The sequence below is a fragment of the Acipenser ruthenus genome, chromosome 19 (assembly GCF_902713425.1).
Source record: "Acipenser ruthenus chromosome 19, fAciRut3.2 maternal haplotype, whole genome shotgun sequence".
NCBI classification, from domain to species: domain Eukaryota; kingdom Metazoa; phylum Chordata; class Actinopteri; order Acipenseriformes; family Acipenseridae; genus Acipenser; species Acipenser ruthenus.
This window is the reverse complement of record NC_081207.1, coordinates 2,456,940-2,482,256: the sequence shown is the minus strand read 5'-3', so window position 1 is coordinate 2,482,256 and position 25,317 is coordinate 2,456,940. Positions and strand designations below refer to the sequence as shown.

General features: G+C 39.8%; 1 protein-coding gene across 3 annotated transcripts in view; it reads right to left on the bottom strand.

Annotated features, from left to right (window-relative positions):
* Window positions 1–12,225: 12,225 nt before the first annotated feature.
* The window catches only part of LOC117424227 (phosphoinositide 3-kinase regulatory subunit 5-like), a 30,965-nt gene continuing 17,873 nt past the window's right edge, over window positions 12,226–25,317 (bottom strand). For all 3 annotated transcript variants that reach the window (XM_058992324.1, XM_058992323.1, XM_034040403.3), the window contains 17 exons: window positions 22,818–22,918; window positions 22,353–22,421; window positions 21,469–21,607; window positions 18,459–18,528; window positions 17,558–17,732; window positions 17,085–17,253; window positions 16,799–16,882; window positions 16,097–16,691; window positions 15,518–15,668; window positions 15,179–15,304; window positions 14,653–14,781; window positions 14,313–14,406; window positions 14,065–14,141; window positions 13,664–13,757; window positions 13,464–13,546; window positions 12,857–12,972; window positions 12,226–12,653 (listed from right to left, as the gene is read on the bottom strand). In XM_058992324.1, the coding sequence (XP_058848307.1) occupies window positions 12,506–12,653; window positions 12,857–12,972; window positions 13,464–13,546; window positions 13,664–13,757; window positions 14,065–14,141; window positions 14,313–14,406; window positions 14,653–14,781; window positions 15,179–15,304; window positions 15,518–15,668; window positions 16,097–16,691; window positions 16,799–16,882; window positions 17,085–17,253; window positions 17,558–17,732; window positions 18,459–18,528; window positions 21,469–21,607; window positions 22,353–22,421; window positions 22,818–22,918 (2,420 nt within the window). In that variant the 3' untranslated portion in view covers window positions 12,226–12,505. The remainder of the gene's footprint in view (window positions 12,654–12,856; window positions 12,973–13,463; window positions 13,547–13,663; window positions 13,758–14,064; window positions 14,142–14,312; window positions 14,407–14,652; window positions 14,782–15,178; window positions 15,305–15,517; window positions 15,669–16,096; window positions 16,692–16,798; window positions 16,883–17,084; window positions 17,254–17,557; window positions 17,733–18,458; window positions 18,529–21,468; window positions 21,608–22,352; window positions 22,422–22,817; window positions 22,919–25,317) is intronic.

Genomic DNA, 25,317 nt, shown 5'->3' with positions numbered 1-25,317 from the left:
GTATCTGGGTCGTTTTAACTTTCCCAACACGGCACAGAATATTATGAAGGATTTAAGTGGGGGATTTTCCCCTATGGCCATCACCAGTGTACAGTAACTTACTGAAACACACAGTAATTATAGTGTGCCGCTTACTGTACTTAAATTTACTTTTTTTTTACACCACAGCAGTTTTCAGTGTTATAATTATCACATTTCCTGTTCACTGAAATGCGTTGGCTGCTTTTAATTTTTTTTTTTAAATGCTTAGAATGTGGAGCAGAAAGGACGGAGGTCATCATGTAATTATATATACTGTAATGTGAAAAGGGCTTTGCGTTGTTCTGACAGAATTTGGTAACCATGTCTAAAATACAAAGACCTTTTCAAATGACTTTGCAGTACTACTACGTCAAAATGAAATACTGGCATTCACCATGACCACAATGATTAGGCTAAAGAACATCTCAAACGTTTGTTCTGCTTTACTGACACGACCACAAAACCAAATACAGGTCAGCTAATCAATGGGCAGAGAGAATTAATTCAGACAGCGAGAACCACTTCTCGCACCAGCTACAGTGTATACCTTAACCAATCGGTTTGTGTAAACACAACTTTCATTTCCGAGCAACTTTTTAACTAGTTGCAAGATAAAGCTTTTTTTTTTTTTTTGCAATTGCAAATTACATATTTAAATGAAGATATTCAATACTGTTTCAATGGACATGGGATTAAACATAAAAACAAAAGAATTGACAGTTGTAACGTCACGTGGCTAAGATTTATGACTGCGTTTACCATAACCCCTGACAAACAGAAGAATGTGAAAGATAACTAAATGTTGTTCTCAGCAAGGAAACGGGTACTTTTACAAGAATTAAAGGCACACCAAGGTGTTCATTTCGTCAACATGACAGTTTGGGGGCAGCCAGTAAAGACAGACGTTGACAGGTTAGAATCACATATATATATATATATATATATATATATATATATATATATATATATATATATATATGTGATTATATATATATATACAGACGTGCTCAAATTTGTTGGTACCCTTACAGCTCATTGAAATAATGCTTCATTCCTCCTGAAAAGTGATGAAATTAAAAGCTATTTTATCATGTATACTTGCATGCCTTTGGTATGTCATAGAATAAAGCAAAGAAGCTGTGAAAAGAGATGAATTATTGCTTATTCTACAAAGATATTCTAAAATGGCCTGGACACATTTGTTGGTACCCCTTAGAAAAGATAATAAATAATTGGATTATAGTGATATTTCAAACTAATTCGTTTCTTTAATTAGTATCACACATGTCTCCAATCTTGTAATCAGTCATTCAGCCTATTTAAATGGAGAATAGTAGTCACTGTGCTGTTTGGTATCATTGTGTGCACCACACTGAACATGGACCAGAGAAAGCAAAGGAGAGAGTTGTCTGAGGAGATCAGAAAGAAAATAATAGACAAGCATGGTAAAGGTAAAGGCTACAAGACCATCTCCAAGCAGCTTGATGTTCCTGTGACAACAGTTGCAAATATTATTAAGAAGTTTAAGGTCCATGGAACTGTAGCCAACCTCCCTGGGCGTGGCCGCAAGAGAAAAATCGACCCCAGATTGAACAGAAGGATAGTGCGAATGGTAGAAAAAGAACCAAGGATAACTGCCAAAGAGATACAAGCTGAACTCCAAGGTGAAGGTACGTCAGTTTCTGATCGCACCATCCGTCGCTTTTTGAGCGAAAGTGGGCTCCATGGAAGAAGACCCAGGAGGACTCCACTTTTGAAAGAAAAACATAAAAAAGCCAGACTGGAATTTGCTAAAATGCATATTGACAAGCCACAATCCTTCTGGGAGAATGTCCTTTGGACAGATGAGTCAAAACTGGAGCTTTTTGGCAAGTCACATCAGCTCTATGTTCACAGACGAAAAAATGAAGCTTTCAAAGAAAAGAACACCATACCTACAGTGAAACATGGAGGAGGCTCGGTTATGTTTTGGGGCTGTTTTGCTGTGCCTGGCACAGGGTGCCTTGAATCTGTGCAGGGCACAATGAAATCTCAAGACTATCAAGGCATTCTGGAGCGAAACGTACTGCCCAGTGTCAGAAAGCTCTGTCTCAGTCGCAAGTCATGGGCCCTCCAACAGGATAATGACCCAAAACACACAGCTAAAAGAACCCAAGAATGGATAAGAACAAAACATTGGACTATTCTGAAGTGGCCTTCTATGAGTCCTGATCTGAATCCTATCGAACATCTATGGAAAGAGCTGAAACTTGCAGTCTGGAGAAGGCATCCATCAAACCTGAGACAGCTGGAGCAGTTTGCTCAGGAAGAGTGGGCCAAACTACCTGTTAACAGGTGCAGAAGTCTCATTGAGAGCTACAGAAAATGTTTGATTGCAGTGACTGCCTCTAAAGGTTGTGCAACAAAATATTAGGTTAGCGGTCCCATCATTTTTGTCCATGCCATTTTCATTTGTTTTATTATTTACAATATTATGTTGAATAAAAAATCAAAAGCAAAGTCTGATTTCTATTAAATATGGAATAAACAATGGTGGATGCCAATTACTTTTGTCAGTTTCAAGTTATTTCAGAGAAAATTGTGCATTCTTCGTTTTTTGTGGCGGGGTACCAACACATTTGAGCACGTCTGTATATATATGTATATATATGATTTTTCCGTAGGTATATGAAACTGTTTCAATTACCAGCTGATTATCCCTGTAGAGGAGATGGTCCTCCTCAATGGGTTTATTGTTTTGCGAACAAAATATTTCCAGTATTCTGAATATATTGTGATGTAGACACCTGTGTATTATGCATATATTACTCAACATTGTGGTTCCCAAACTCGGGCCACTGGGGGTGGGGCACTAGATGCTTTCAGGAGGGCATACAGAAAGTCCATGGCACCTGATAAAACAATATAATGAACATTGCTTTGTGGGACATCTTTCACAAGTGCCTGTCACTATCTTGACATCAACTACACTGTATATTTTCATTTTCAACACCTGAATATCATTATCTGCCATTATTACATTAAAAGGGGGTGACTGTAAGGAGAACAAAGGAGATTAATGTGGTGGCCTTATGTTACAATCAGCCCCCAGGACGTGAGCAAAACCTGCCCGAAAACCAGTCCAGGCTGATATCAACCAAGAGCAGCAGTCTAATGAACTTGTAGGGCTATAGTGTACATACACTAGGTAGCGTGCTTTACTGTGCATGTGATTTTCAGTTTTTCTGCCAATTCCTGTGCCTACAAATCCTTACACAATAACAGGTGCAAGTTCCCTTTTAAGCAACCAATGGTGCCACTGATAAGCAATGGGTAATTTGTTGAACAATGTAAGCCATCTTAAACTCTTGGGTAGCATGCATCATGCCCTAAAAGCACAGCAAAGTGGAGAACACCACGATCGAGCAATTCTTCATACTGAGTCTTGTTTGTGCCAAAGCCTCCTTACATAACCTTTAAATCAGTGGAGGTGCTTAGCATTCTCATAAACTGTCACATGTTTCTGACCCAGACTGACAGATCTGTCAACCACCTTTACGCATCTTATCAGTGCAACCGATCTTGCGCTTTTATGGTTGTTTGTTTAATTACGCATCTATACGTTTAGATTCTATTTTAAGGCGACTGGCTTCCTGTAACACATGCTGTCATGAGTTCACTTCTAAGAAACAGCTTTGCAGTAGGTGGGCTCTGGTCAGTCACTGCATTGGAGCTGCATACATTCTGGTCACAATGCGTAGGGAGGCGTTTGAAAAATGCAAAACGAAACCCCTCTATTAACATCAACATCTCCTTTAAAGCGTTTAGAGATCAATCTATTATTTTATGCAGGCAGCTCCGATCCTGGGTTACTGTTCCCGTTAACAGACGAGAAGCAACAACTAATCAATTGATCAATTATTCATTACAAAAATTTATTTTGCGAGCCTCAATTAGACATTCAATTATCCTTTTTTTTTGTTCTTCTTTCTTTTGAATAATAAAGTGTTCTCAATGCATGGATTATTATTGTTGATTACTGCATGTCTGATATTTAGTGAGCAACTCTGTTTAATAGGTACAGTATAATTCATTCATTAGGGACTGGATTGGGTTCAAGTCGTTCAGTTTTATTTAAGGATATGGCTGGAATACAGTACTGAAGTTTCGACACTGAAGAAAGACTTCTATTAGTGTTTCTTAATGGGATGCCCAGATTCAGAACTCCTGTCTTCCCCAGTCAACAGAAGGACCATTGTTCCCAATCAGGTATCAGATATAAGCTCTGAAAGGTACTGTGAGCCTGTGCCAAGTGAAGATTCTCAGTTTGAGTAAAACATCGCCTTCATCTACAGATAAACCTCAAATACCGTCACGTCATACTCAAATTGAGAATCCTCAAAGATGAACAATATAGATTTCAGTAATTCTGATTGATAGCCGGCCTGGATGCATAGCATTTTTAGTCACCCCAGAATTTTTCTTTTTAATTGAAGCCATCCATGTAAGTACAGTACGCGTTGTAGTATCTGGAAATGTGTAGAGTAGCAGCTTTATGTATCAAAGCACCATGCAATACAGCAATATGTATGGGACCTGCACTAGTTAGAGCAGCCTGTTAACTCTATTACAATCACAGAAACCCATCAGAAACATGGTTTCAAAAAACAGGGACAGCTCATCAGTGTATCTGCATTATAAGAGGCCTGTAGAGAAGATGCACAGACGACATGCACTGTCCTGAGTCTGCATGGAAATCTGAAGGACTGTGTTCAGGTCAGGAGAACCAAATATTCTTAAGATATATCAGCCTAATACAGTGCTCCTCAAACTACTATCAGAATTATATTCTGGGTGTTAAGAGTTTGTAATGATTTAAAAAAACAAGTGCATAAGGCTTTGTCCCACCAGTCACTGGTAGCATTTCCATGCACATTGGTGTTCTGGATTCTAGCTGTACTTGACTGGGATCCAGAACACATTTCCATCTAAACCTAGCAGAGAGACCCTGTGCTGTCATAGGCTGGTTTGACACTTCACAGGTCAGGTGTTAAAAATAACAAGAGATCAGCCTTTTTCACTTTCATTTTGCTTTAAGCATAACAGCACCGGTTTACAGCAAGTATGCTTGACCACAAACCTTTACTCTAAAATACATGCCTGGACTATAACCTCAGCCTCACCGTGAGTTCTGGGGTCAGCATGCCATTTTTACTAATCTCTCACAGAGATGTCTCCATCTTTAAGCAAGGGTGTGATTTCTCAGAGTGTTGATTTAGGTCGCAGTTTGATTCCTAGAACAAATGCCAGCTATCGTAAGAAATGTTATTACAGTTTAATTATGCTATTATTCATTCCATTTAATCTGAAGTGCAAGTGTGAATTTTACTTATTACATTTCATAATCAATAATAACGAACTTGATGTAACCGAAGCTTGTTTCTGACTGGCTGACAAAAGCTCAATAAAAGTATTTTTGTATATCTACGTTGTAATGATTGCTGGGTGCCAAGCATTAAACAGAGTGTTATTCTTCCCTGCACTTCAGCTTCCTTAGCAGACCAGCATTCTTGGTAGTCACTGGTTACAGCAACAAGACTAAATCGCTCTGTTTCCTTCAAAAGCATGCCAGCACAGGAAAGGCTGACAGTCTGATTGGGAGACTAGTGGGAATTCCCCATGATAATCTAAGTGAATATACACAAAGGATTGAAACTGCTAAGGGAAAACACAGATCGGTCATAGGTAAATATTTAAAGACGGTTTACTGTTTGGAGATGGGGTGGGGGACAGGTGCTGATTTCAGTAACAGGAAAAGTCACACCCAGACAGGGTTTTTTATTTTTTTATTTTTTTTTAGTCACTTCCAAGATACACTAAATACTCAACATTCACGCAACATACTCCACATAACTTTACACTTATGCACTGGTCACGGCTGTCTGTCCTTCCATCCATCTGTCTGCCACACGAAACGTGACAAACCAATCTTCTCCAAACTTTTACACAGCCTCCTATACCTTTTTTTCTGACCTCTGTAAAAACTGCAGGTTTTATATACATTTTGTATGAGGACCCATAGTGTGTGTGTCAACTGTCAGGGGAGTTGGAAGAGGGATCACAATTAGCCAGTAACCGCTCGCATTATTGATATATTACATATAGAATAATAGATAGCTTTTAGTGTATTACTGTACAAGGTTATAATTGCATCGAGGGGTTCTGGTGGTACCATAAACTATGAGAACACTGAGATGCAATTATAACCTAAAGTAATTCACTTCAGCCCCATCTGTTGTTTCTTTTTATAATAGACGGATCCCACAACTTTCAAGGTTAATATCAAAGGCGGTTTTCTTTGGTGTGTTTTTGCGTTCTTGTTGTCCGATGAATGATTCTCTGGTCTCTAGTGTGGGATTTTGAAAACAGGACATTTTCAGCGCTGGGAATTTAACATAAAAACCACTGTCAGCAATTTAAAAAACGTACAGAGATTCCCCCCTAAAAAACATTGTTGCGAAAGTCATCCATAAGCGATGTTTTAGATCACTTAACTATGACTTTTTGATGCAACATGGTTTAATTATGACTATCATATGGTCTGAGAAGCAATTATAGTACTTCTCCATATGCAGTATAATTTCAAGGTACAGCAATACTGGTACCTGGCTCAGCCTAGCACGGTTGAGCAAGAAAAAATATCCTCTCATTCTTTCATGACACAAACTGGATCAATGGAAATAACTTTTTTGAAATGAAACATTTTAGCATAGTATGACTTTGATTGGGGAGAACTTGGGGGATGTTAATCAACATGTATCCTGCACTTACGGTAAGACAATATAAGGAAAAGGTACAGGACTACTGTGAAATGATAGCTACACGGCTTTCCTGTACTGAAACAATAGAACTGTTAATATATTTATATCAAGACAGTAGCATGGAGAACACATTAAAAGCTGTGATACAATCGCAATACTTTTGACCTCTTTTAAGGACTGTGCGTAACAGGCCATCGAATCAGAAGAATTCAGGGAGGGTAGACACTGCAGCCCGATTTTGAGAAGCTTATTAAGATCCATCTGGTATGAACTCATGACCACCGAGGAAGCGCACACTCACCTCCATCTGTCAGGTCTACTGTCCTGCCTGACTGCAAGCCTCTAGGTTAATATAAAGACCAAGCCTAGTTCTGAAAAGCTGCTGGAAATGTTAATAATAGCAGCCGCAAGCTTCAACCTGCTGTTACCAGTTTGGGTTGATTGCTGATTACGTCAGTTTCTTGGAATGTCTGCTTGTGACTTACCTGAACCAGATAGTGTCATGTTTTGACAAACCCAAAATCCACATATGTTTAAATCCACATATTTGACTGCTTTGTAAGGAGCCTCAGTTGCCATGTATCTTGTTAGCCTTCATTCCTCCACACAGTTGTATGGAAATACACTTTTCTCATTTTTATTTGCTTCTGTGTTTATTTATTTATTTATTTATTTATTTATTTATTTATTTATTCTAGAAAATAATTGCACTAATGACGGTTTGGAGTAAATAGCTTTGATAATGTTGATTGAATAAAAGCTACTGAACTACTGTGTGGTTACATGGCTGTAACGAAATAAGACCCTACTATTAATAACAGGAGCTATATTTAATGCCGTACAGCATCATCACAACCTTAAACTTGCCAATTTCTAATAATAGAAGGTAGTAAGCACTTTGTTTATGCAGAGTTATAAATGCATAGCATAGCTTACCAGGCGGACTACATCTAAGACAATAGGAACTTTAATAACAAGGGATGATCATTCAGTTATAGACACTGTCATGTTACATGTGAAAACAATGTACTGTAAAGCTACGATTGGGGCTTGTTTACCAAATAATAATGTTAATTGGAGGGGGTGTTACGAGGAAACTAATACTGACAAGCACACACTGACTTACTGAAACAGCTTGTCTATGCAGGCAAAGGAGATTTACTAGGACTTGTTCCAACAACTGTGAAGTCTGGGCAAAGTACAACCCCGAAGATAAAATTGGAAAGAGCCTAGCTTATAGTACAACGTGTGCCAGGGTGTAGTTCAAAGCGAAGTTTATTTAATGTTTTTAATTTGCTGCTACACTATCTCCACTCCGACAACTCCTTTAAATGTTATTCTTTTTATAAATGTATTTATTTATTTATTTATTTATTTATTCAAGGTCACAGTGGACAAACGTTTCAGCTCGTGCTTTCTTCCTATTTCTTAACGAAATCGTCACTCATTCATATAGTCCACAGGCCCTGCTAGCTGCTTTTCTGAAACAGGAAGTCTATTTAAAAAAAAAAACACACCACACACCAGAAAGCTAGCCCCCTCATTTTGAAACAGGAAACGGAACATAAAAAATAGAGACATATAATCCTGGGGGCTTTAGCAAAAGAAGGCGGCAAAAAAAAAAAAAAAAAAAAAAAATACCCTAGTAGGAGTAAACCAAAGGCAAGGTCAAGCCTGGGGAAATAACACCTGTAGCATACAGCCATCCAAAACATCTAGTTCTGATTATTTTTATAACACAGCACTTACATTTTAAATGCACTGTAATTGAGTGTTTGGTAGTGGAGTACATTCACATAAGCTGCCATGGTTGTTTGTACTGGTGGATTAACTTTGAAAAGAGGTACGGTAACTGCTGTACAGTCGGTTGATCTGTACATGTAATTATGAGTCTCATACTCATAATTATTTTAAAACCCTAAACCCTAAATCAACTACGAGGAAGTTCATCACAAGTCATGGATATGTTTAGTTGTGGTGTGGACTGATGCAGAATTAATCATTTCAGCCTTTGACTGTAAAGCTTTGGATTAATGACTATTGACATATCAGGTTATGTATCAGGTATTGTAAAAATAAAATACAATAAAATAAAACACATGAAATAAGGGATTTATATATTTGGTCAATGGGAACTTGAAAGAAAGAAAAAAAGACAACTGACAACTATTTTTACTGGAACAGCTACAGGCATTTCTCAGAGAACATGTCAAAAGCCACAGACAATAACATGCCTATTCTTATGTTCTGTCTCCAGAGTCAACATAAGATTACATTTACTTTAACTGTATGTAACATGTAGGACATTAGGACCTTGTTGATCCCTGTGCTTGCAGAGCATAACCCTTGGTGGTGCTATTTAAGGAGGGCTGGTTACCTACGGGAGTAAGCAGCTGCACCCTGAATGAGCCGCTGGTAACGGGATTCCTGAAGGTCACGAGAGTTGTTTGTCATTTCCTCTCCGAGCCGATTTGAGATTGTCCTGGGCCAAGCGACCTACCAAATCCAGGCGATCTCTAAGTAGGAGCACATGCTGCACTCTTACTGCAAAAAGGAGGTAGGGGAGAAGCAATGCCCAATGTTTTTGCTCTTGGCTCACAAATCGTCTCAGCATCTGATTTAAGGTCTGATTAAATCGTTCCACTAAACCATCTGTCTGTGGATGATAAACAGGTGTCCTGATGGGATGTATTTTTTATATTTTAAATACTTGTGTAACGTATCAGATAGGAAGTTAGTTCCATGATCAGTCAGTATCTCTTTGGGGATCCCTACTCTCGACATAATCTGCACTAGTTCCTTGGCTATTGCAGCTGCACTAGTGGACCTCAATGGAACTGCTTCCGAGTATCGAGTTGTATAATCTACCACCAGTAATATATGCGTATACCCGGAATCAGTAGGGAGCAAAGGGCCCACTATGTCCATTGAAATGCGTTCAAAGGGGGTGGAAATAATGATCAGTGGAACCAAAAGGGCAGGGCGCACTCGACCCGGCGCTACTCGCTGGCAGTCTGGGCATGTGGCTGCATATTTCGACCCTTGATTATGAAGCCCTACCCAATAAAATTGAGCCAGCTGGCTATCCTAGAACTCCTTTGGCCATGACACAGTGGTAACCAACCGCTCAAACGCAACCAGGTGTGCTTCCGGGTCATCCTCCATCGTCATTTTCTGTGCCCTCGCCTTTGGGGCTGTCATCACGGGTCCTATGGGATGCACTGGGCAGCATTGCAATACCGACCGTCTCGATCAGAGCCATGTACCTCTCCTCGACCTCCCATCTGCTGTCCAGCGCCTCCAGCAGCGCGGTTAGTGTAGCGTGATCCATCCCGTGTTCTGACACCACGTGTGGCAAAGTGGTTTGCAGTGTGCAGGCGTAGTGGTAATGAAGCAGAAGACAGGTTTTATTTTTATAATCCTGGTATGGTGACCACAAAGAATAATCCCAGGCAATACACAGCAATGTGTACTGCACTGTTCCAAAACAACGGGTTGCAGTCCCGAAATAATAAGACACAGTTTGTAAATAATAAACACAGCAGAACGCACACAAAGACACACACGATCACAAGTTCAGAGTGAGTGCTATAGTGCTCGTGGTGAAATACAATTTATCCGTGTACAATGGTGCAGTGTTGTCTGGGTTTAGTGCTGGCTTTAAGATCTGGATCATGTTAGCCGTCTAATAATAATAAACAAGTAGATTTTTAGACACGACAAAACAAACAAAACAGTCATGGTAATTCACAGTATTCCTTCCGGTTCAGCTTAACCATAAACAGATCACCTTGCTACGTCCCCTTATATACCGTCAGTCACGCCCCCTTGGTTAATGAGTGCAACCGTTTCTCCTCCAATCCAAGGCTGCCACATCACTTCCCTTCTGCGGTGATGTCTTGGTGTACCGTAGCTCCGCCCCCTTTCTATATGGCCAACTTCCATCTAACCCTGGGAATGACTTGTCAGGCCAACCAGTCCGGGGCACTCTGTTCCCTTTACACAGCGCCCTCACAGGTTGGGAGGGAGATTTATAACCAAGATTCATTCTTTCTCTGTCACAGGGTACCATGCAACAAGGCCCCTTGCCAGGATTGTGTTGAAATGATAGTAATACTAAAAGAAACAACATTACAAACGTGCCTTTAGATTCTTGTATTTTTTTTTTAATTATTAGTGCAAAATAAATTGATTTAACATTTGCCTATTAGAATCTTTCAAAATATACACATTATTTTACAAACATTAAAAGCATTAAAGATAAAAGAAATTGACAATAAATCACCACGCCATGTAAACATTTGTTTGTAGACACATAGATTAGACTTGTGAAATGTGTAGGCCTAATCTTTTTGGTCAGCTATTGTCCATGTTTAATATTCATGTCCTATTCACAAAGCTTTAAATCCTGATATTCAAATATTTTTTTCTTTTCAGTCTGTTTTATATGTTTGTTTTATGATTAAAATGAAATGTTAAAGTTTGGTGAATAGGGCTCAAATTGCCAGTGATACTTTAATAAATAAATGAAAAAAAAATGTATACGTGCATTTTATGACAGTGAGGTTTTCATCATAAGCTCAATGCAAAGCTGAAAAATGTGTGAAGGCTTTTTGCCTTGAGTAGTTTGACTATATATCGTATTGTTTCATCTGTGGTAAATTATGCATTTGCGCAATGCAGCTTTAACAAAATGTGACGATGAGATCCCACTTGTCATATAACTACAGGTTATATAAAATGTACGAGGACACAATCGTCTTCCAAGTGAAAAAAAAAATCAAGCGAGGGAGACTATTGCCTCCAAGTACACTAGCTGCGTCCTCTAGTTAAAGCACTATTAAAAGACAAACTCTTTGCTCTCTCCTGTCAATAAAATAAAAAAGTCAGTTAAGTGCCACTTCCGCTCGCCAGCAGACTGCTATGAACTTTGTGACGTTTGCTAATCCACTGTACCGTGTCCTTTCATTGCGGGATTATGTCATTTGGAATGCCAATGCAAGTGAATGACAGAGATGTAATATTCATTGATAAGCAAGGGGTGCCTATTTTTCCATGTATGCCTTTACATAAATAATTATCTTGTGCTGAATATGTGTACCAGATGCCTGTAACATCTCAGATTAAATTGTTATACTGCTATAGAAAAAATAACAGCATTAAACACAGTTATTTTGCAACACAAGTATAATCATGTTTTAATCTACTAGTAACATGCACGCAGCCTGTATTCAGAAACACAGAATGCATTTGAATAGGCAGCCTTAGTGTATGCTTTAGTAATGGTGCATTTAATTACTTTTGAGCATTTTAAATTGTAGAACAAAAACTATAAACATAACAATACAAACCTTTCCATAAAACATTTAAAGTTATTGCACATTTTGAAATAGTCTGTATAGCCCAGGGAAGCCCACAGTCAAAAGGAACTGATTTCCTAAGTTTTGCTTTTTTTTTTAACTCCTACATACAGAATGTCTTTTACAAGTTATTTTTTAAAAATCCCCTCCCTCCTAAATACATAGACTATTTCCATAATTTTTCAAAATATTTGAGAAGGGAGCAGAACTCAGTTCAGGGGAGAGTTCCACTGGAGATGGGGATAAAGAGAAGGGAGCAGAACAGTTCAGGGGAGAGCTCCACTGAAGGTGGAGATGGGAAGGCAGAGAAGGGAGCAGAACAGTTCAGGGGAGAGCTCCACTGAAGGTGGAGATGGGGAGGCAGAGAAGGGAGCAGAACTCAGGATGGGGAGGCTGCTCCTGGAAGGAGCGCTTCCTTCTAAACCTCCAGAGGATGCTGTTCTCGGGCTTGTAGCACACCGACACCTCACACCTGCACAGCACAGGGGGAAACAGGGGTCAATGGTCACCCTTAGCAATTCATTTCACCAACAGATCACATAGAGCGATAAAGCAGTCCCAGCTAATCTTACCCAGCATGTATCGCCATCACATTTTCCATTGTAAAAGATGCATGCATTGTGGTAAAGGTGTGTATGATTTTTATTAACGAATGAGACTTGGTAACACACCCACCTGGTAACGCTCTGCAGGATTTTCTTTTCATCCTGGTCGAAGCACACAGCGAAGGTGGTGCTGTTGCTCCCTGTAACCTGCACCTTGTCCACTTTCACCTGAGTGGTGTTCATTTGCTAAAGAAAACAAAAGGAAATTAAAAGACTGACTTGCAAGGCTGGGGGATCCTAGATACTGTATATATCTCAAAAACAAGATATTTCTGCAAGCTTTACTTAACACCAGCTTCCTTAAACTGCATGACCCCCAAACAGTACTGCTATCTAGCATAAGTGGAAACAGTGCCATCTGCTGTTTAAACTGAAGAGGTACAGAACGTTTATACAGACTGTGTAGAAACCTAACCTACTAACTTGGGTTATTTGTGGTTATATGTATAAATCTGTTGTTTCTGACCTACCCATGCTCCATCTACTGTGTTATAGTTCCACTGACCTTACTGAAACCAAAAATAAACTAATAAATCTATTTGTCTCACGTTAACTTACGAAAGCCATGATGAACCATGGTGGCTGCGGTTTACAGTTAATATATGATACACTTGGCCTGTATCATAGATTAACTGAAATCTGAAATCCGGCTCCCCTTAACTGTGCAGAGCCCTTACCTGATTGTAGCTCATCTTGGATTTAGAGTTTTGCCTCTTGAGTACCTCGGTCATTGTCAGCTGAAGACATTCCATTTTGGAATCTGTATTAAAAAAAAAAAAAAATGACAATGTAACGAAAGGACTACATTTCAGCCTTGTGTAACGTGTGCCTGAAATGTAATGCGTGCAGTTTATGGGTGTCAGTATTCAGTACGTACCTAATTCCTCAGGCCTCCTGCAGGCTTTGGTGAGGTTTACGGATGTGCAAACTTTCTCTATATTGTTCCACTGATTCCGGCTGCTTACTGACACCTGGGGGCGACATGCAGTGTAGTCATTGTACAACTCATTCACTGCAGTGCGCTCCCTTCAAGGTGCAGTCAAGTATGATCGAAAGATTTCAAGACAGAAGATTCACAGGCTGATACAGATCAACAGAAGGAAACATAAAGGCAATCAGATGAAGAGATAAGACTGATTAACAGAGCGATTGCTGGTATAGGGGGTCAGTTATAATTCTTCTTATTATTAAGATATAGTATTAGCAGTAGTAGTAGAAGTATTCTCGATTGTATGCACATGTCCAGTTCTGAAACAGTGCTCACCTGGCTAAGCTTACCTTGCTGTAGACAATTCCAAGTGTTAAAGGAACTGCTTCTCGCTCCCCATCAATCCCAAATCTCTTACTGCCAGGCCCTGCAGAGAATACATACAGCACTGGAATAAATAACCAGCATTACATTGAGTAGACAAAACTAGGACCACACCCTATCGAGCAAATAGTCATTCTATTCAGTTTCTATCCTTATCAGCCTCTAATTTGAATCACAGCCCATTATTGGATTCTTGGAAACAGGTTCTGCTCACCTGAAGCTTTAATAGCACGTGTTCCCGCGGTGTGCCCCAGTTCCAGGGAATGGATAAACACCTCTGTGCGTCTCTCACCCCCAGCTAGGGTTAACTGCAATAGGAAACAAGGGAGGGGTACACAGGTTAAAATGCTTGCCTAGATCATTAGTATCATTAATTGAAATGCATTGCACACAGTGACACCTGTTGTGTGGATATTGTAATTGCGCTACGCATTTTAGGTTCTTTTGCAGGGGATTTGAAATGCATATCTATTTGCTATTGTCAACCCATTCAGCCAGCTTGCCCCTCACAGATAGCTGTGAATGAGAAGAGGCTGGCGTGGCTTGTTACCTACCTCAGCCTGGTAGAGCTGGACCAGTGCATTGTGAGCCGCATGTCTGCAGTAGTACAGCACCATGTCTGCTAAAATGGGAAGCCGTTGCTTGGAATTGTTGAAGGAGTCAGTCTCGATCTTGGAGGCTTGCTGCAAAACACACAGGGAGATTAAGGAAACGTCTTCAATGCAATACCCTACGAGTCATCCATCCAGCCACAGCACCAGAGCTCCACTGGATTCAGCTTTTTGGGCAACTGCATGAAAGTCGGAGTACAACCTGGGAATAAAATGCCTATACTGAGGAACCACCAACTCAAAAAGTGAGAAAATGACATCATTTATTTCTACCCATTTTTTGGTAACCTGTACAGACAGTACAAAACTCTAATTCTTGTTGCTGATGTTGCAAAAATAATAATAATAAAGGTGCAAGTTCACAGTAAGTGTTAAGCTATTTGTTGAGCAAAGATGGTAAGATAAGACTTTTTGTCTGACTGAATTAAAGCACTAAAGGATTTTATTGGTTGCAGATATGCAGTCTCACCTGGCATAGAACACCAATGGGCAGACTCAGTAAACTGAGGATGTTGCGATCGTACCAGGGATCTAGCATTCCAATGTAATGTGCAATATCGTTGGTGCTGTCTTCCAAACCAGATAGGTTTAATTCCTGCAAATCCACAGCACAGACATTAAGGTTAAGTAAGTAAGCATCTACAGTACCACAAAAAAAATGGGTGAGCCTGCACAGTGACTTAGTGTATTACAGCATAACGTTTTTGCACATTGAGTTTATGTATATACATATACATGTACGATCTGTATCTTGGCTTGGGGTTGTGAACATTGCAATAACAAAGCCCCCGATCCCTGGGTTATTTACCATGGGTGCTGCTGGTCGCATAGGGCTGTCTGGCACACTGTTAGGGAATGAACCTGGCACTGCAGGGCAGCTGGAGTTCCTCTTTACAGGAATGAAATAGAACTGGAACCTGAAGTACCTCGTCAGTCTGGGACACCTGCTTTCTTGCAGTCTGTAAGAAATGGCAATACAGTATATGGTACTGAGTATCTGATTTATACACTGTATCTTTGTGAAACAGTTTCATATTTTTTTTTAAAACAGTGTTTGATAATAAAACTAATAGACTGTGTATACATGGCATTATGTGGGTTAGGGTTAGGGAGACAGTAATGATTGTGGTTGTCATTGAAAGATAGTGATGCATAGGTCATATCATATCCAGAAGATGGAGCAAGTTTTGTAACAGTTCAGCCAACAATGCAAATTAAAAAAATGGATTTGGAAGGCATTCTGTTTTTCATACTGTATGTACATAATAAAATTCATATTATGAACTAAGATTTCTAGAGGGCGACTGTATGAGAACATCTGCAAGGTTACAATGACAGAATGAACAGACCATCAAAGCACAGACCATGCATGGGCGCCTCCTCTCACCTGAGATTACTGTACGCCCGCGCCACTTTCCCAGAGATCTGATCAGCTCCGAAGACGACCACCCTGAGTGTCGTGGCTTTGCTGTCGTCGTCGCAGCTCAGGAAGGGCCTCCGTCGGAAGCAGGTGGTCTTCAGGGACTGCCTCTCGGCTCTCATCAAGCACGCCTGCTGCGGCAGAGAATTGGACCGGGACTTGACCGGAAAGTTGTTCTTGGACTCTGGGTTTCCCAGGCTCTCCGTTCGGCGCAGCGATTGGCTGCTCTTGGACTTGAACAGCATGGAAATCCTCTTCTTCAGTTTCGGTTTGACTTTGCTCTGCTTCTCATGCCTGCTGTCCTCGTCCATGTCCTCGCAGAAGTCACTGTCCACCCCAGAGGCCACTGACAGCATGGAGGGCATGGAGCAGTTGGAGGCTAAGGAGTAAGTGGAGAACATGGAGTCTTTGGAAGTGGTGGAGAAGGTGGAGGCTCGATGGTCGTTTATTTCAACTTCGTCCTCTATGTCCTCCTCTTCATCATCCAGCTCTTCTTCCTCCGGCTCAGCCAGGGTGGTTGGGGGCAGGTCACACTCACTGCGGAGGATCTCATTCAAAACATCTGGATGGAAAAGAGGGTTCAAAGTCTTGTTACCTTGTTTAAAACCAAATGCAAGAAATGTCAGCTCACAAAACCTGTTAATATTTTAAGGTAGGTAAAAATGTTACCGAAATTATCCTTGTCCCAGTGGTAAGTATGGCACTTGGCAATGAGCAGTGGCAAAGTCTGTATGGTACTGCTTGATTTCTCTCCTTTAGAAGACACAAACACACCAACATTTTTAAAATAAAACATTATCCTTGTAAAAATACTTCCAAAATCAGCTTTTTTATTTCTGAAAACTCAACACAATCATCTAAAGGTCATTTTATTTATATTATGGACTCACTAATAATTAATTAAGCTGTACATGCTTATACAGTAAAGCAATTTCCCGCTAGAAAACGGTTTTACCTGCTGGTGTGTTTCCATTTTCTGCAGGAATTCCAGCCTTCTCCCTCAGCTCCCCCAGTTTTCCCTGTATGAACTCCCTGGATTTGACACTGTCTTCCAGAGCAGAGGCTGTCTCCAGGATCTCTGTGCTAGCTGAGAAGATCTCCACAAGTTCTTCTAATTTCTTAGACTACAGATGACAGATGTTGAAATCATTAAAAACCCCGATCCACAGATTAAAAAAAATATAACACATAGCGGATACCGTTTTATACCCAGAAATCCCCCACAATATATTCATATATTTAATATATATTTATGCTTAAACATGTATTAAGGTAATTAATAAATCAAAAACTCCATCTTGAAGTAAACAACATTCCTCATCTCTCAGGCTTGAGAGTAATGAGAAAGCGTGTTTAACTATATTGTGTGATGTAGTTCAAAGCCACACACTTGGTTGGCAATATGTAGTTCAAAAGAGCAGACATTACCTCTAGTGTCTTCTGTATGTCTTTGAGGGAGTACTTGGTGCCGAAGGTGCACTGATACGCGTGTTTGATGAGAGTGATGTAGGAGTCCCTCTGGGAGTGCTCCACTGTGCTGAGCTGATCCGCTATAGACAGGTACTCCTTGGGGACGTCAGCAGGGTTCATCAATAGGACCGTTCTGAAGGGAGAGCACAAACTGTGAGGAGAGGATAGGGAATACAGTAACATGCACCCAGCTGCTCACAATTAAACCACAACTACAGGGTGCCTCCAGTGTACAAGGAAATAACAGATAGACTCTGAGTTGAGGTTTCCATACTAGGAAGGGTGACGGTTGTTTAATTAAAAAGCAATGTGCTGCTTCCACTCTGGGTCTGATTTCAATCAGACTGCGCTGTGAATCAATGGGAACCTTTGTGACATTTATTTATTGAAACTGTACTGTGTCCTGTAGACGCTGGATTAAAAGCAAATGCCAGAGAAGTGAGAGTTGTAGAGTAAGCAAATAAATATATGTTTTTAAGTGAATATGGTACTAAATGCGCAGGCTGTATCACAATCTTCAATCTGCTCTAAATAGAGGAAAAGCAGAAGCAGAACATCCTGTAAGAGGTGTGATTGAAAGGTGATACACATGGCAGCGCACTGCCCCAGTGTACAACACAGGCAGGTCTGGGAAGGAAGTAAGGATGACTGCATGAGTAAGAAAGCAGGCCAACAGCAACTCTTTAGCTAAACGAAACGACAGAATTCATGAAGATGAAGGGACATTGCATGTGGTGCATGCAGTTAGACTTACAGAATTCATGAAGATGAAGGGACACTGCATGTGGTGCATGCAGTTAGAGTGTATGTGGTCAGTGCTACTGTACACAAGCCCTAAAGCTCAGAAAAAGGAACTCACATTGTTTTGCGTGGGTGATTCTCAGTGGCTAATCCCTGTTCTTCTCTCACCAGCCTCTGGTAGGAAATCCCTATTGAAGAAAAAAATATATATATAAACAGGGAATGGTGTATATATGAACTAAACAGAGGTTTAAATGATCTTTCTAATCACAGAACTGTGAGTAACTTCTACATCAACTAAATAATTATACTTCCCATCCTTCACATTGTGGTTCTTATGGAAGCTTTGTGGCATATTTCCAAATCATTTGTAATTATAGTAACTCCTATTTTTTGAAAGGTGAAAATTCAATGTTAAACCGGATGGTGCCAGAAGAAACTATGCGTGTTTTGGTACATTAACAGCTGGGTCTTTCTCCTTTCATGCTTTGAACAGGAATCCTGTGGTGGCTGTGTGGTCCGATGGTTAAAGAAAAGGGCTTATAACCAGGAGGTCCCCAGTTCAAATCCCGGCTCACTCACTGTGTGACCCTGAGCAATTAAGTCACTTATTCTACTTGTGTTCTGTCTTTCGGGTGAGACGTTATTGTAAGTGACACTGGAGCTGATGTATACAGGTGCAGTCATTACGATTTCCCCTGACAACTCGATTCTGTTGGTTTTACGGTACGTTGTCTTTCTGACTGCTAGAGGACAATACCTAGTTAGAAACTGCTTTGACTCTAGATTAATAGCAGGGTCGAGGACACGTGCTAAAACTAACGAATAACAAAAGGGCAAAGGTAACTTCAAGTAAACGCAGGAGTCGTGCACACAGCCGCATATAACTTATACACTGTATAACAGCAGCTCCTCATTTTTTATAAACAGCTGATCCAAAAAAAATAAAAAGAAATTATTGTGTGATTGACAGCAAATGCCACCATTCAGTTTCATGGTAAAATCACTCAGACTTTGTTCAATTTAACTATCCCACTTTCAGTAAACACTGTACGTAGGCTGCTGAGACACACATCAAACATGATTTAAATTCCTGAGTTGTTAGTTTTCATTCTGATTATCTGTTTATTTATGGTACCATACATGCTTCATTATTATTATTATTATTATTATTATTATTATTATTATTATTATTATTATTATTATTATTATTATTATTATTATTAATAATAATAATAATAATAATAATAATAATAATAATAAAACAAGATTATACACCAGAGACCTTTTAAAATATATTACAAAAAATAAACTAGCCTAGTTATGTTCTGTAATTTCATAAAACTTTAAGGAAAATTGGACTTTCCCAGAACAGTAAGATAAATAGATAAACATAACTTCATCAGATGAATATATATATATGTGAGGGACAGGCTACGTCCTGAAAGGCGGAGGGTCACCACACCAGCCCAGGACCCTCACATCCGACTGATTCATCTGCGTAATCATCTTCAGACTGCAGTGGCTACAGCATGAGAAATTCCAGGAAGAAATAACCCATGCATCAGCAGAACGACTCTCGTCGTCTGCATGAAAATGATTTGCATGCTCAGAGGCCGTTCAGGGGTAACATGTTGACAGCTGAGAGATGAAATTGCTGTCTTCTGTGTGCCAGAGAACATCTGAGGTGGCGGCAGAGAGTGTGGTGGAGTGTTTTATTCACAGATGAATGCCGTTTTGCGCTTGACAGACCTGACAGAAGACAATGTGTGTTGAGACGTTGTGGTGAGCGTTATGCTGTTGCGTTGTTCAAGCCAACCAGTGGGGCGGTGGAAGTGTGATGATGTGGGGAGGAATCTCCTTTAACACATGAATGCCTTTGGTGCAGAATGAGGCAACCTTACTGCTCAGCGATACATTGACAAAGTCCTTGAGGCTACAGTTTTTCCGTTCCTGCAAGCCAATCCGGAAGTGTCGATTTTCCAACAGGACAATGTAATAGCACACAGTGCTAGGATTATAATTGCATGACTTCAAGAAAACAATGTCGATGTCTTGCCATGGCCAGCTTTTTCTCCTGACCTGAGTCCAATAAAGCATCTGTGGGACCAAATCGCCAGTGCCATCAACAGGAGACAACCGCGACCAGCCAGCCTTCGCCAGCTGGCTGCAGCTGCATTGGAAGAGGAGCAGAACATCCCACAGCAGTCTATCCAGAGTCTGATCAGGTCTATGTGTCAACGCTGCCAGGATTGTGTTAATGCTCAGGGAGGTCATACCTGATTTCAACTTTGTAAAGTTTTCATTTTGACAGTGTGTCACGTTTCATACTGAAAACATATCATGATTCTTTGATCTGTATTTTTGTTCACATTTTCTGTGATTTTGTTTCTGCTATCCATGTTTAAAATATTTGATTAAATCCATTAGACCTGAGTGTTGCGTTTCTTTTATGCATCAGTATAAATATATATATATATATATATATATATATATATATATATATATATATATATATATATATATATATATATATATATATGAATGAATGAATGAGTAAAGCAAACCACCATGACAATGGAAATGCCTAAAATGACAGTAGTAATAAGTTACTATGGAAACAGCATAAACAAACTAAAAAACAAACCGCAGCTTAACACATAAGGTGAAACAGATACTTCAACAGATGTGAGGAGCACCTCTGTACTTCCCATTTCTGAGTTAATTCATAAAACCACTTCCATTGTTAACGTGCACCACTTGTGAGCAAAACTACACCACAGGGTCTGTTTTCACTATTTGAATGTCCCAATGCATTCAATCAACTTGAAAGGACTGCAACTGTGTTTCACTTGAGTTGCATTAAAATGATGAAAACATGCCATTTGATTATTTTATATATATATATATATATATATATATATATATATATATATATATATATATATATATACAGTATAACAATGTTTGTCTCCCTATAAAGTTAAGTGCTATAAAGTTGAGTAAACCCTATGAAATACGGTCGACTTGTAAATGGATACTAATAAAATCATTTCAAGATTTTAACTGTAGGTGGTGCTGGATAGCCCTGCATTGTGGCCACAAGCCTGTTTTTCTTTCCAAGTTACCTGGTGCCTTCAGCTCCTGGTGGATGAATGTGAGCAGGTCTCTGCAGACGCTGCAGTAGGGCTCAGGCCAGGTGAGGAAGCTGTGATATATCTCACAGGCTTCTTTCAGCAGTGTGGAGTCCGGTGGGAAGAAGGGAGTCTGAAAGGAAAACAAAATCTCCCCCTTAATATTATTATTATTATTTGTTTATTTAGCAGACGCCTTTATCCAAGGCGACTTACAGAGACTAGGGTGTGTGAACTATACATCAGCTGCAGAGTCACTTACAATTACGTCTCACCCGAAAGACGGAGCAGGAGGTAAGTGACTTGCTCAGGGTAACACAGTGAGTCAGTGGCTGAGGTGGGATTTGAACCGGGGACCTCCTGGTTACAAGCCCTTTTCTTTAACCACTGGACCACACAGCCTGTGCTGTCTGTGGTACTGCTTCTGTACTGCTGTATAACTGGTAATATTTCACACCATATAACCACTGAACTAATGTTCCCACAATGAGATGTATAATGTACAGTAGGTCTACTAAATAGCAACAGTATTGAACATTTTGTCATTGTTATTATTATTATTATTATTTTATTTCTTAGCAGACGCCCTTATCCAGGGCGACTTACAATTGTTACAAGATATCACATTACTTTTACATACAATTACCCATTTATACAGTTGGGTTTTTACTGGAGCAATTGAGGTAAAGTACCTTGCTCAAGGGTACAGCAGCAGTGTCCCCCACCTGGGATTGGACCCACGACCCTCCAGTCAAGAGTCCAGAGCCCTAACCACTACTCCACACTGCTGCCCAATAATTGTGCAGTATATTCAATCAGACTACTGTAGTGCATCAGCCCCTGTGATATCATAGTATTTAATGGTTCTCTTCTCTTACCCGCAGAAGTGTAGAGAAGAACATCAAAGCCAAAGGGGCAACGAGAACATACTCGGAATTGACTTGCACCTTAAAAAAAACACACACACACATAAAAATCAGCCACACCCGGGACAGACTTGATGGTGGTTCTGCAGGACAACACTATACAGCACAACAGCATTATAAATACACAGTACACACGCATAGGAGTGCAGGAAACGGTTCCTGAGTGACAGTCTGTCCAGTGAACTTCATCCCTAAGCTACATGAGTCTAGGGTCACACTTTAGTTTAAATATCGATTCATAGAAAATCTACAGCATGTGCTATTGGAGCAGAGAGGAGGCTGGGCTGGAACAGGTGACCATGTGGCCCGCAAGCAAGCATCTTAACCACAATGCAAAAGATCTGCATCTGCATTTGTGGTTTTAGAGCTTTTAAACTCATCTCATTTCCCCAAACTGGGAGACAGAATCGTGTTTACCTCTCTGGTTCTCTTCAGTATCTGCTGCAGCAGAATGAGGAAGTTTCCTGGGTCTCTGTTCACCAGCTCCTCCAGGCTCCAGCGGTTCATACACAGGCCCACTGGAAGGCAGGAAGAGGAGGTGAGAAAAATAAAAAAAAAAAAGCTCAAGACAACATCGGGCCCTGTTTACCATTTTGGGTTTATTATTTTTTTGGGGGAAAATAAAGAACAAGTATCCCACCCAGTCATTCTGAAGTAGTTTAAAAAATAAAAAAAAAACAACAGATAAATGTGAAAAAGATAGATGTAGAAAAATGTGAAAAAAGAATGCATGGCCTGGAATTTCCACTTCCATCCATATTAAGATGTGTTGAAAATGCCCTTTCACTTCAGCTAAATATCCAAGTTTAGGGGACATGCAGTGAAAACAAATGTAACTGAGGCGTGAAAGGAAAGTACCAAAGATGTGCAATTACAGAAAGCGTGATTACAGTATTACTCTTTTGTTGACCCTTAATAATCATTACAGTACAGTGCAACATATAGGGCCATTATTCCAAGAAGGGGTGTAGTTTGTTGCATGATGAAAACATATTCAGCTGTTTCTGAAAAGGTTAGAAAATGCATTTGTGACACAGATAACATCAGCATAAACAACTCCTATAATCCAAACTGCTGATAAAAATGCCACAAACCATACAAAACATGTCAACAGCATACATACTGCAATGACAAATGCCTAGTATTTAAAAAGCACATAATAATTTTGAATGCATGTTTAAAAGGCAACAACAACAATTACTGGACCTTTTTTCCACCTCTTTTTAGTTCAACTTTTCAGTATGCGTTGGAACATGTGTTTAACTCTGTGTCATTCATCAGCTGTGTACAGTTTCAGTAAAGCAGGATGGTACAGCATGCACAAACAGATTTTTTAATAGAACTGGATCTGTCCAACTTTAGTCTGATGATTTAATGTGACTGAAGCGAAATATTTAATGATGCAGCGTATTTTTTTTAATGCAAGCTTGTTGGCAAACAAGCCTGACGCAGGTAAGATAACCAGCCTGAAAACAATATACAGTTGCATTAATCTGTATCACACCTAACATAGAGTACTGCTTGAACTGCCTTCCTGTTATTTCACAAGTGTTGTAGTCTTTACAGAGGTTACAGCAACAGCATTAGACTTGCGCATCACAAAACACAAGTTTATTTTGCAGGAACTGGTTGACATACTTTACCAAGCCTCCCTTACGCTTCTGTGCACACAAAGGCTCAAACCTGTGTTTGGTGGGCAAGTGTATTACTGAATGCATTTAATGATTTTGCTTAAAATAAAGCATACCATTAAAACTGTAGAAGGATGCAAAATAGTGTAATTAATTGTAAGTAAAATACTGTTTTAATCAAACTACGAATTCAACCCTACGCTAGAAAAAGTACTTTTATCCTGCTGGAAAATGTGACTAATCTCGTTCTTCAGAAAATAATAGAATGGTTAATCACTAAATAAAACTGATGGCTATAAGGGAACAAATAACTGGCTTCATTTATTATAAACCAACCCTATTTTGGTTAAGCAAAGTGCATCAGTCCTGAATGAAGGAAACAGTTCATCTTTGAAGCAGAGTAGGGCAAACTGTCATGAACGCATTTGTGTGGGAAGAAAAAGTGTGTCAAAAAGATTTGTATTTGATTTGGATCATTCTTATCTGTGAAATGTTCACCGACATTTAAAAGAGAGAGTGACACATTTAAATTCAGTATCTTTTTCTAATTGATCGTGAATATAAAACATTTAAAGAAGAAGGGGTAGAGGGCATAGGAACCTACATACCCTAAACTCAGGACTACACTAGACTAGGAAGCTGAGGGACTCGAGACTGCCATCTAGTTGGAGCCGTGTGAAGTGCAGGTGATCTGTGTGACACTGTGGGGTTCATTGATATAAAAGAATGAAGCAGCACACAAGTGTGTGCACCTGGCACTCAGGGGGTTAAGGTGCACGTTTGTGTGAGTGGAATGAAGAATAGGATATTGCCCTTTTCTGAATAGAGCTTTGCTATGCAAGTGCGAGGGTACCACCCACTCAAACCCACCCATCTTCCACTACCCAACCTCAGTGCTCCATGTGGTTTGCTCCGCTACTTCCTTTTCTGCCAGTGTGTTACCAAAAAAAAAAAAAAAAAAAGATCTACTTGGTATTTTATTAAAACAACACATCTGCTATCTGTTTCTTTTTCTCCTCAATATGATGGTTTGATGATGGTGGCACTATCTGTTAATGTTCCTTGTTTATGTAGTTTTAAAACTCTTCACGCTGTCACCCAAAAAGCTCCAAATACTCCAATTTGCACAGCTTTTTGTGAAAGAAAAATGTAAAACTGCGAATGATACAAACCACTAACAGGCAACCCCGAAGTTTAATTTAAGGACTGATTTTTTGTTACTGATTCGTAACACTACCTGTTATATATTTCTAAAGGTTTTCCTTTGGCACCCTGCTCTCTGACAC